Source organism: Saccopteryx leptura, chromosome 9 (genome assembly GCF_036850995.1).
Source record: "Saccopteryx leptura isolate mSacLep1 chromosome 9, mSacLep1_pri_phased_curated, whole genome shotgun sequence".
NCBI lineage: Eukaryota > Metazoa > Chordata > Mammalia > Chiroptera > Emballonuridae > Saccopteryx > Saccopteryx leptura.
Window position 1 is genome coordinate 61,106,080 of NC_089511.1, and position 12,355 is coordinate 61,118,434.

At 41.1% G+C, this 12,355-nt stretch overlaps 1 protein-coding gene across 9 annotated transcripts in view; it reads right to left on the minus strand.

The window, feature by feature from the left end:
* Positions 1-12,355, minus strand: part of RHOBTB1 (Rho related BTB domain containing 1) — a 149,680-nt gene that overhangs the window by 35,620 nt on the left and 101,705 nt on the right. For all 9 annotated transcript variants that reach the window (XM_066348390.1, XM_066348392.1, XM_066348394.1 and 6 more), the window contains 2 exons: positions 9,670-9,871; positions 9,109-9,212 (listed from right to left, as the gene is read on the minus strand). In XM_066348390.1, coding sequence (XP_066204487.1) covers positions 9,109-9,212; positions 9,670-9,861 — 296 coding nt within the window. In that variant the 5' untranslated portion in view covers positions 9,862-9,871. The remainder of the gene's footprint in view (positions 1-9,108; positions 9,213-9,669; positions 9,872-12,355) is intronic.

Below are 12,355 nucleotides of genomic sequence, written 5' to 3' on the forward strand. Positions count from 1 at the left end.
GGGTTTATTTCTGGGTTCTCTATTCTGTTCCATTGATCTATATGCCTGTTCTTAAGCCAGTACTAGGCTGTTTTGAGTACAATGGCCTTGTAGTATAACTTGATATCTGGAAGTGTGATACCTCTCACTTTATTCTTCCTTTTCAAGATTGCTGAGGCTATTCGTGTTCTCTTTTGGTTCCATATAAAGTTATAGAATGTGTGTTCTATATCTTTGAAGTAAGTCATTGGTATTTTAATCGGTATTGCATTGAATTTATAAATTGCTTTGGGTAATATAGGAAAGTATTAATATTAATACAAATAATTTCTCTGTATAATAATACTCATTCTAACAAGTCAGTCTAAAAAACATTTACAAATCTAAATATTTGAGGTGAAAGGGCAGTTTCTGGGTTGAGGCTGACGGTGCCTCCTCATTTTTCTCCTGGCTTCACACTTAGCTTTTCATTTGCTAATTCATCCAAGGCTGGCTCAGCACCAGCATTTCCCATCTTCATTACCATCAGGTTGGGGCATGATTTGATTTTTTTACTTTAAAAGTGCAAATAGAAAGTTAACCCTAGTGAAATAATTTGGAGTTTGTTATAATGATATTTTTTTGTAAGTGTCTTAGAAGATCCTGGCTTGTATAAGATACATCAATAGATTCATGCCCTCCTTCAACGAACATTTGTTAAGCTCCTACTCTGTACCAGGGGGAGACATTGAGGACATAGAGTAGAAAGACGAAATCTCAGTTCTAAAGATACGAGGAATCGTAGATAAAGGGGAATGGGAGAAGAATAAGGAGCAATTTACAAACAATGCGATCATGGCTGCGACAGAGATTTTCAAAATTATTTGTATGGGAACATGAAGGGGAGATGCTTCACCTGGATTCTGAAAGTCACAGGGATGACGACAACTTCTGAGAGTTTGTGGACCCTGTTCTAAATTGTAAAAATATTAGTGATAATTAAATAGGTAAAGAAAAGATGGGGAGCCTGACCTGTGGTGGCGCAGTGGATAAAGTGTCGACCTAGAAACACTGAGGTCGCCGGTTGAAAACCCTGGGCTTGCCTGGTCAAGGCACATATGGGAGTTGATGCTTCCTGCTCCTCCTTTCTGTCTGTCTGTCTGTCTGTCTGTCTCTCTCTCCTCTCTAAAATGAATAAATAAAAAATATTAAAAAAAAAGAAAAGATGGGGTAGGGATATAATTTTTCTATGTGGATGCAAAGCATAGTTGAGGCAACAGAGGACCAAGAACTAGAAATACCTTTTTATGCCTGGATCAAGAGATGAGACAGAATGGGACTCACCCAGAGAAACTAACCAGAATGGAGTCTTACACCTTTACTTAGCTACTTAACCCAGTGAGAGGACAATCCTGATCACCCTACTTTGTACCTGATTCCCAGCCAGAACCACTGAGTACCAAATGAAGAAGGTTATTTGTACACTCCTAGAGGTTACCAGTGCATTGTTCAGTACCAAAATGAACCCACTAGGAAAAAATTGTTATGATTTCATGGAGACATGGAAAACTTTCATGGGACATGGTGTTTTCTATTTGGCCATCACAAGTTACCTGGTCAAATTTATTTTCTCTTTGAAAAAGATACAAACATAACCATAGCCAAAGACATAGGCTACTTGGTCAGGCTATAATTCCCATATCTGAGGGCTCTATCTCTTGGAAAAGGGAAACAGCATGATTTTGGGACAGGTTGATAGTCCATCATTAGTTTTGAGATTCTAAAACCATCCCATTTCTCATACTCTGCTATTAAATATCTGGTCCCATTCTCCATCACCCCCTAGATTTACACAAATGATTTATATGTTCAGTAAGAACTAACTTTAAGTTCTGTAACTAATTAAAACATATATTATCTACCATGCAAATTTTGTCACATAACATAGACTACTATTATTGCCCATAAAATGTCTATTTTTTAAAAAAAAAAGTTGAGATACAATAGAAATACACTAAACTTTGCATACCTAGTGTTCAACTTGATTAGTTTTGATATAAGTATGCACCTCTGATACTATCATTCCCAATCAAGATAACAAAAAGTTTTTTTGTGCCCCTTTGTAACTTATTCTTCCCTCCATCCTGCTTTCCAAGCAACCAGTGATATTTCTGTCACTATACATTAGATTGCACTTGCTAAAATTTTATAGAAATGGAATCACACAGTATGTGTTCACGAGATTCCTTTTGGCTAAGGTTCAATAAAAAGCATCATAAAAATTCCATGCCAGTGTTTACCAAAGCACGGCCTGAGGACCACCTGCTTTACCATCATCCAGGTATTAGTTAAAATGTGCTGATTTGCCTCTCCCCAGAATGCTGGAATCAGAATGACCAGTGTGCCTGGGCAAACTCAAGTATGAGAACTAGCAGTTCCAGTCTACCCTCTTAGGGAACAACTATTCCTGTCCCCTGGTCCAGCTGGCTGCTTTTCTTATGTCTTTCTACTGTTTTCTATAACCCATGCAGGTCTCAGTCCTTTATGCCACAGCAGTATACAGAACTATACATCTTCCATAAATTACAAGAATTTTCCTAGATCCCTTCACATCACACATTTAGAAATGTGATTTTGATTACTCATAAGGTGTACTCATTGCTAACTTCTCTCCCTTTGCTACCTTGCTATCAATTTATAAAGTCCACCATCAGGGCCAGGTCCTAGCTGAAGAGTTCAGCATGTGCCTCAAGTGCAAAATTTATAGAGGTGCCAAAAAACTTCAGTAATCCAGATAAAACATCTTTTTTATTTTATTTATTTTAAGTGAGAGGAGGAGAGATAGTGAGACAGACTCCTATAATCACCCTGACTGGGATCCACCCGGCAACCCCTGTCTGGGGACTATGCTTGAATCAACCAAACTATCCTCAGCACCTGAAGCTGATGCTCGAACCAATCGAGCCACTGGCTGCGAGAGGGGAAGAGAGAGAGAAGGGGGAGAGGGAGAGGGAGAGGGAGAGAAGCAGATGGTCGCTTCTCATGTGTGCCCTGACTGGGAATTGAACCTGAGACATTCATAAGCTGGGTTGACACTCTATCCACTGAGCAAAATGGCCAGGGTGAAAATATATCTTTAAAAAAAATTAAAGGAAAAAAGAAATCCATGATGATCAAAATACCAAAATTTTAAATAAAGTCAAGATCAGTAACAGTGTCATACTGAGCCTGAAGCAGAAATGAAAAACAACAACAGTAATAGTGATCTTATCTCTTAGAAACTATTATTTATAGTTAGGCCCAAAGTGGCATAAACTTACATCACTCTAGTCTGGGTCCTGGTCACTCTCCCTGTAATATAGTTCTTTGTCAAACAGGCTTTTTGCCACCCTGACATCAGCATGAGAATGTTACTCTGGCTCAGTGGTTAGAATGTGCCATGAACAGTAAGAGCTACTTCAAAATCCTCTATCTAGACCCATTAGTTGTTTCTGACCTTTCCCCTCACCATTAACTGTAAATACAGCCAATCCCAAAGACATAAACCCTGGTCACCCATAGATCTGAATTTTTTAAAGGGCCTCAACCAACCACTCAACATGGGATGTACTGATGCCGAATCTGATTACATACACCTTCAGTGTGAGATTGGACTCATCTTATCTAAATAGACATGCAAAAACCACGGCTCTAATTAATGTTACCATTTAAAACGTGTTGTGTCCCTGGCCGGTTGGCTCAGTGGTAGAGCATCGGCCTGGCGTGCAGGAGTCTCAGGTTCAATTCCTGGCCAGGGCACATAGGAGAAGTGCCCGTCTTCTTACTCCGCCCCACACCCCCTCTCCTGTCCTCTCTGTCTCACTCCCCGCCAGCCACGTGGCTCCATTGGAGCAAAAGATGGCCCGGGCGCTGGGGATGGCTCTTTGGCCTCTGCCCCAGGCGCTAGAGTGGCTCTGGTCGCGACAGAGCGACGCCCTGGTGGGCAGAGCATCACCCCCTGGTGGGCGTGCCGGTGGATCCCGGTCGGGCACATGCAGGAGTCTGTCTGACTGCCTCCCCGTTTCCAGCTTCAGAAAAATACAAAAACAAACAAACAAAAAAGACGTGTTGTATTTTACATAGGAGCAATACCTTTTGAGAAAAATCAGGATGTAGGAGTAATTAATATAATAAATAGATTCCAACTGGAATGAAAATACATCCAGAAACTGTTGAGTATAAGGGCAAGTACCAGTGGTTCTGCATGCTTAATTTAAATTTCGGGGAGAATATGCCTATAAAGTGCAGCCACCCCTCAGCATCCGTGGAGGACTGGTCCCAGGACCCTCTGTGAATACCACGGTCTGAGGATGTTCAGGTCTCTTCTGTAAAATGGCTTAGTATTTGCATGTAACCTATGTATATGCTCCTGTACACTTTAAATCATCTCTGGATTATTTATATAATACCTAATAGAATGTAAATACTTGTAAATAGTTGTTACACTGTACTGTGTACTTTTCCGAGTATTTTCAATCCTGTCCTTGGTAGAATTTGTGGATGTGGAACCTGCAGAAATGAAGGGGCAGCTGTCCCCATTTCCTACTCACTCTCAGAAAGTTCACTTGACTGTGTCATTTTATTGATTTAGCTTATGGATGCACATAAAAAATTAAGGTATTTGCTATGTATGAAAACTTAAGAGGAACAATGGGATATTAGAGCTGGGGACAGATGGTGAATGCTGGTCTTCAGTGTTCACATAAAACAACACAAGAATTAGACTGCACCAGTAATTCATTTACAGTCAGTTTGTGATGAAAGGTCAGCCAGCCACAACAGCATGGTAGAAAGGGAAGACACAGGCTTTGGAGGCAGACAAAACAAACAGGGATAGTTCCGTTTCACTCCTTCCTAGCTCTCTGACCTTGGCCCCTTTCTGTGCCTGTTTGCTCACCTATGAAGAGAGTCTGCTTTGAAGGGTCACCGCAGGAATGAAGTGGGACAAGGTTTGTAGAGCACCTATCATGGGCCTGGCTCACGGGGGTCCCTAATTAAATCGTAGCTGCTGTTATCACCACCACCTCCAGGACCATAGGCTTTGTTAAGTGTTCGAAGGTTATCTGACCCTGAGATAAATGAATGATGGAGATTTCCAAGGAAAGGAAACAACACAATTGTAATTATCTACATGTGGAGTGTGTCCAGATGTCCTGTTGAAAGTGGAGCCCATCCTATTTTTCTACATTTTCAGCACCAGGTACCCGAGCGTGAACATTTCATTCTTGTCATAGTTCCAGGAAAAAAACTTTGAGTTAAGTGATATCCCTTTAAAAAGCAACTCTTTTCTTGCCAAAAAAAGAGCAGCTGATCACAGTCATGGTTACTATGCACAGTTTTGTTCTTGACATTTTAAAAGATCCAGAAAAGAGCTTTAAAAGTTCATCCAAAAGTGGATAGAAAGTAGGTGGTGGGAAGACAGGCTACAAGAGAGTCGTAGTCATTCGCTCCGGAGGAGAGGGTCTGACGGATTTCAAATGCGTTAAGTGTTAGAATGCTATCGCTACCCTGCTACCTTTCATCTCCAGTGAACAAAAGGACTCCTGTCAATACTTGTTCATGGATGGATGATTTTCCTTTCTGAAGAAAAGATGTTAACCAGATGACTTTTTGAGATCTCTTCTAGTTTTAAGTCTTTGCATGAATACGAAACAGCAAACAGACCACCTATCTCAATGTGGAGTGGTTTTCAGTTGCATCCTGTTTAAAATGAATTTGATGTAGTCTGGTAGAGTAGGAAGAGAGAGTGGGAGGCAGGAGTTAGGCAGGTTTAAATCTACCTCTGAAACTCACTATTGGGCAAGTTATGGTAATAGAAGAACGCAACTCTATGCAATGATAGCGTGGAAATAATCTTTGCCCTCCTAGGGTTCCTAAAAGGATGAACTAAACTAATGTTGGCAAAGCACCAAATATTTTGACTGGCACATTATTGGCCTTGGATAAACTGGAGCTATTATCTAGAAGGCTAAAAAAAAAATGGGTTGAATAGTTGATGACCATAAAAAGAACAATGACATTCTGATTATAGTTATACTGTGCTGGGAACATCGCAAATTCAAGTTAGTAGACGGATACCCCGTTGGCCCACAAGACCCATTCTGCAAACTATGAGCTTGTCCATGCCAAAGAATGTCTGAAGGGGCAAATTATTAACTGGTTGGTGCTATGAAGCAGAAAAAACTGAAGGTGAAGTCTAAGGCATCTTGGTAGGAATCTGGTTTCTCTCACTGTCACAAAGATCAGGTGAATTATTTCAAAAAGGTTTCAAATATATTTCCAGGTAGAGGGAATATATCACATCTCACTGACTTGTAATTCACACCAAGTATAGTAAAAAACATCAGTCAAAAAACAGGTTTGCAAACCAAACGGATTGTCAGGAGCTGTAATTAGGATATTTCTTCCTCACAAATGATATGAAGCTAAAAATAAAAGTTGTAAAGACATTTAACAGCTTTCATACAGCAAATGGAATGCAGTGGTTAGAGCCTGATAGGGAATAGCAGAAACTCTTCCTACTATCAGACTTTTCCACACAATGTAACTTTTGGGTGCTACATCAAGATGGTATTACATTTCTAGCATTTACAGAACGCCTGGACTGCAAACCAGGGCAGGTCTCGTTTCTGTTCTTTACCAGTGGTGGCTCTGTGGCAGGACACCTGGAGGCTGCGGAGAATTGAAAAAGGCAGAGGAAGTACAAGGAACAAACATGCGCCGACGGTGAGGCCCGGGGACAGCTCAGCCAGAAATACCAGACTGCTTCCTGAAGCCCTGTGTGTCGTCTGACAATCAAACGTGGCTTGGAAGGCACGTCCTGTTTCCATTAAAGGGGGAACTGGCTGCAGTGGATAGAACCAAACACTGCGGACAAAGGAGCAGAACAATGCACTTTGAACTGATGGAGTCACATGAAAGGGTAGTTCTTTTTTGTTGGTGGATAAACAAAGGCATGACAAGTTGTAAAATGACTCCAGATACATCAGGGAGCCGGGTGAGGCTGTCAATATTAGCTCAATGAAGGTTATTGTGCCATTAAATTCATCCCAAGCAGGAATCTCACACGATAACAAAGCAGCCCTTATACTACCACAACTTTTACATTGTAGACCCAAGCTAAAATGCATTGTTTCAAAAGCATAAATTTCTAGTAGCAACAAATCACTGAGGTGTTGAACCAGATTATAGAAGCAAAATCCAGTATATTAGCTCATATTTAGGCCCTTCATTTTTTTTTCTTTTTTTTTCTTTTTTTTTTTTTGTGTGACAGAGACAGAGAGAGACAGAGAGAGGGACAGATAGGGACAGACATACAGGAAGGGAGAGAGATGAGAAGCATCAAATCTTTGTTGCACCTTAGTTGTTCACTGATTGCTTTCTCATATGTTCCTTGACAGGGGATGGGGGGCCTCCAGCAGAGTGAGTGAAGCTGGTGAGCTGTGATCAAACCAGATGAGCCCACGCTCAAGCTGGCGACCTTGGGGTTTCGAACCTGGTTCCTCTGTGTCCCAGTCCGACGCTCTATCCACTGCACCACTGCCTGGTCAGGATAGGCCCATCATTTTCATAGCACATTTTTAGAAGTGGGATCATATGAAAAGTTCTTTGAAACTGACCAGGTCTATCCTTACTTTGCATAAAGTCATCATTTTATTATGCTTCTTTAAAACCATACGTACTAGAAATGTGATTGCATAGTGCTTATACCAGGTTCATCCTTTGTGTGTGTGTGTGTGTGTTTGTGTGTGTAAAATAATTGGACAAAAGAAAAAAGCTAACAGGGCAACTAAGATAAAAATCAAGAATAACATGGCAAGAAAAAACAAAACAAAACAAGAAATTAAAGAGAAGAAAAGTATCTTTGATGCTAAATATTAAGTTCAAAAGTCCTTGTTACCATTGGAAAATGAAATCCTGGTTGCCAAAAATTTTTGTTACATTAAAACTGTTTTACTTCCATATGCCTCTTGTTGAGTCCCTTTGAATAAACCTGTCTAAATCACAGATTCTTTTGAACAACTTCTCAAGAATAGGGCAACCACTTCCAGAGGGTTATTCAATATTTGAGACCACTTGGATAAATGTCAAGGAAAGTGTGCTTAGAGGCTTGCCGAGCACTACTGGCTTGAAGAAATAGTTAACTATCAGAAATGCTTAACTCAACAGCACTGAGTAACTCATGTGTTTGGAGTATCCGAATAATTCAGTCCTGTGAGGTAACATCATGTTGGATGTTAACAAGGTACAACTGATCCACTAGACCTAAAGTGTACACTTAAAGTGAAATTTGTTCATTTACAATTAAGGGATAAGAAAATCTTATCTGGATTTTGATAGCTATACCACATTCCCTAAGACAGACTTTAAGAAAGTTAAAGTCACAAAGACTCTGGCAGTTATGGTAACAAGAAGTTTTGAAATACTTGAAGGCATTTGACCATGTTCTTACTTATATTGCTGTCCTTCCAGATTAATCTTCCCTTTACTGGACTTTCCCTTCTTCTTGTTCTTTTTTTTTTTAATGAAAAATAGATATTAATGCTTCAGTTCATTTTGGAAATGTGCCTTGTGAAGGACTTCAGAGAAATTTTTCTTTTTTTTTCTCTAAAAATGACCTTCACAGAAAAGTAATAGGCTTTTCAGATAACAAAGCCCAAAACAAATAACATCGGACTGCACATATGGTTGTGTAAAGACAAAAGGGACTTTCAGAAGTGGGGTGGCCATGTGCTAAGAAAACTTAAAACATTTTAACAGAAGGCAAATAAAGCCTTGTTCAGGAAAACGGCAACTGAAGCAGTCCAAGGCTGAGAGCACGGAAGATTCTTCCCTCTGGCAAACAACCCCGTTTAACTAGAACTCGGGCTGTTTTTAGTCAAGTACTTCCTGGGAGGAACGGAGTGGCGAGGCCGACTGCTTTTCTTGACAACAGGAAACAATGTCATTTTGGGGTTTTTTGTTTTTGTTTTTTCTTTTCTTAGACACAGTGCAGAACCCAACACATTTCAAGGCCATACGATGTGGTTTCTGTTGATTTAGAAAGCAGCTGTGGGTTTTGGCAAGGAAATTGTATTCAAGCTCAACCACACGGCACTGGTCCTGGTTTACCTGCCATATGCAAAACGCCTGTCTTTGTGATGATCGCCAAAAGTATCCCAAAGCCTGAGAGAGACACTCACTTCATCAACAACATCCCGGGAGCGTTCCAAGACCTGCCGGGGAGAGAGAACAGCCCTGCTCAGTGCCATTCAAAGGGGAGAGAGGACAGCCCTGCTCAGTGCCATCCAAAGGGGAGAGAGGACAGCCCTGCTCAGTGCCATCCAAAGGGGAGAGAGGACAGCCCTGCTCAGTGCCATTCAAAGGCTCCTGGAGAAGGAAGTCTGGGTCAGCACCCCTCAATGCCGACTCACTTGAATTTAGCTTTTTTATTCCACCCAACAGGACTTAAGCTAAGCCTAATTTTCTTTCTGGAATCACATGATTCACATCCACCTCATTCAGAATACCATAGCCATATGCCCAAGTTTGCATTTTGTTTTCTCTTGTGGCACCAAAAATATTAGTTTTATTTCAAATGCACAAATTGCCCCTCCCCCCGCACTTTTAAAATCAGACCGGCAGTAGCAATGATGTGCCCTGAAGATTCTCAAGAAACTCTGAACATCTTACCTCCTGGCAGACCCGGTACTGGTCAATTGCCCACACAGTTGGCACATGGGTGGCCAGCAGCTGATACTGTGTTAGTGTTGTATTACATGCTCTGGCACAGATCAAGCGCGTCTTCCCCACGGCATTGTCGCCCACGACCACACACTTGATGGTTTCAACATTGGGTCTTTCGTAGTCCATGTCAATGTCCATTTATAAAACTCTGTAAGAAGAGAGTAGATACCACTTTGAAGACACTCAGGCTTTCCCGAACCATCAAAGACATGAGGAGTTCAGGCAGTTTTCTTTCTGTTCCGGGACAGCTTTGGAGGTGCCGAAACATAAGCAAGAAGTTTGGAAGTTTGCATTCAACCTAAGTGAAACTCGAGTTTTCTTTTTATATCTTACACAAGTACAAAAACACCAGATTGTTATTTTGACCCCAAATGGTTTATTCCAGTTAACATGTAATTTTCTCCTTGGTTTTTCTCTAAATAACAGCCTGCCCATTGGAGATCCATCTAGACAAGCCAGGACTGCTGGAACACATTCAGAGCTCACCAGCTACTCATGTGGACCTGCTAAAGGGACTCATCACCTTCAGGTTTCACCTTAGACATCAGGGTGTAAGCTGCCTGGGCAATACTAGTGTCCGTATCATCACAGTCTTCCAATGATCCAACATCTCCCATTGAAAAGCAGTTTTCTATAGGTTCTCAACTATCTTGGTGACTTAGAGGAGACTCAAAAGTGCAAGCAAGAAAGCACTACCCAACATAAGACTGAATTTTGATACATTAATAAAATTAACATATTTCTATTTATCCATTTATTTTTATTAATCAAATTTATAAAAATAGGCCCTGGCCAGTTGGCTCAGTGGTAGAGCATCGGTGTGTCGATGTCCTGGATTTGATTCCTGGTCAGGGCACACAGGAGAAGCGCCCATCTGCTTCTCCACCACTCCCCCCCACACTTCTCTCTCTCTCTCTCTCTCTCTCTCTTCCTGTCTTGGACTGAGGTGGCCAGCCCCTACCCCCCAGCTCTGAGGATGGCTCCATGGCCTCTGCCTCAGGTACTAAGAAGTGCTTGGTTGCTGAGCAATGGAGCAACACCCCAGATGGGCAGAGCATCACTGCTAGTGGGTTTGCCAGGAGGATCCAGGTTGGGGCATATGCAGGAGTCTGTCTCTGCCTCCCCTCCTCTCTCTGAATTAAAAAAAAATTTATAAAAATATATTCCTAAGAGGGGTACTATTAAGCAATATATTTTTTTAATTCTTTTTTAATTCTTCTCCTTTCTGTGTTTACATCAAGAAATCTGGAACATCTGATAAAGAATGATTTTTACCAGGATGAGGTACTACTTTGGAATCTTCATAAAATCATAAAAAAAAAAAGGTTTAAAGAGAGTTGCTGAGTCGAAAGGAAGAGAAAAAGCTGCTCTCCCCTCTGTTTCCATGACAGGAATCTTCACGAATGCGGAGCAGATTGCTTTCTGGAAGCGCCTGGATGGGTGGCCAATCATTTTAAGATTTGAAGATCTAAGATTTTGATGTAGTGTAATTGCCCTTGTGAGGAAATCTATTGTTAAGCTGAGAAAATTGGTTAGATGGTCATATTTTAGGAGTCAGTAATGGTTTTAATGGCCATAATGATAAAGAAACAGGGTGACTTAATACATAATGGGGGACTCAATAAGTGTGTAATTCAACTGATTTGAGAAAAAAATGATCATTTGCATAATATGAAATTAAGATTACAGAGGGAAGAATATTAAGAAGATGCTGTTTCATGGATAGGACCATCTGACCATGAGATTGTCTCCTGTAACATCATCACAGGAAGTGATAAACCAGCAGCTGGAGGACTATTTGATGGGATTGGAGTGCTTCAAGGAACAGATGTGTGATGAGGTTAGGATCTGATCTCTAGTTCTCACACAGTGGAGAGGTTTAAAAACAGAGAGATACCTGCCCCCTCACCTGGCAGGTGCTGTTCTGAAGATTCGGGTAGGAAAAGAATCTTGAACAAATTTCCAATTCTGAGGATCAGCCAGGTGTGGTAACTCCTAATATTTATTTCTTTAAAGTCTAGCCTTAATAGCCTTAACATTCTATGGTTTTACTGGTTCCCTATTTAACAGTATAATATGGCAAAAGCATGACTTTGGCATTAGAGCAGTTGGTCTAAGTATCCACCAGAGAACATTTAGCAATGACTAGAGACGTTTTTGGTTGTCACAAAGGGGTTGGGGGTGTGCTACTGGCTTCTAGTGGGCAGAGGCCAGAAATGCTGCTCAACACAGTAGAAGGCACAGTGCAGCCCCCACAAGCAAATGTCATAGTGTTGTGCCCAAATGTCGTAGTGCTGAGGTTGAGAAATCCCTGCCTGAGATGGATGTGAGCTTGAATCTCAGTCCCCACTTTCCAGTCATTTGAGTTGGCCGGTTATTTGCCCTTTGTGAGCCACAGTTTCCTTGTTGGTGAAGTGGAAATCTAGAGTTGTCGTGAGGATTAGGGGAACTGATGTTTTCAGTCCCTGGGCCATACCCAACACACGAATGACTTCAAAGATTATAATCTAAAACTGAAGACCAATGCCTTTAGATGACAACAAAATTAAGTCAGGTGGAATACCAGAATTAGATGCACCAACATACACTTAATAATCACAAAGATCTATAAAAGAGATATATTTTATTAGAG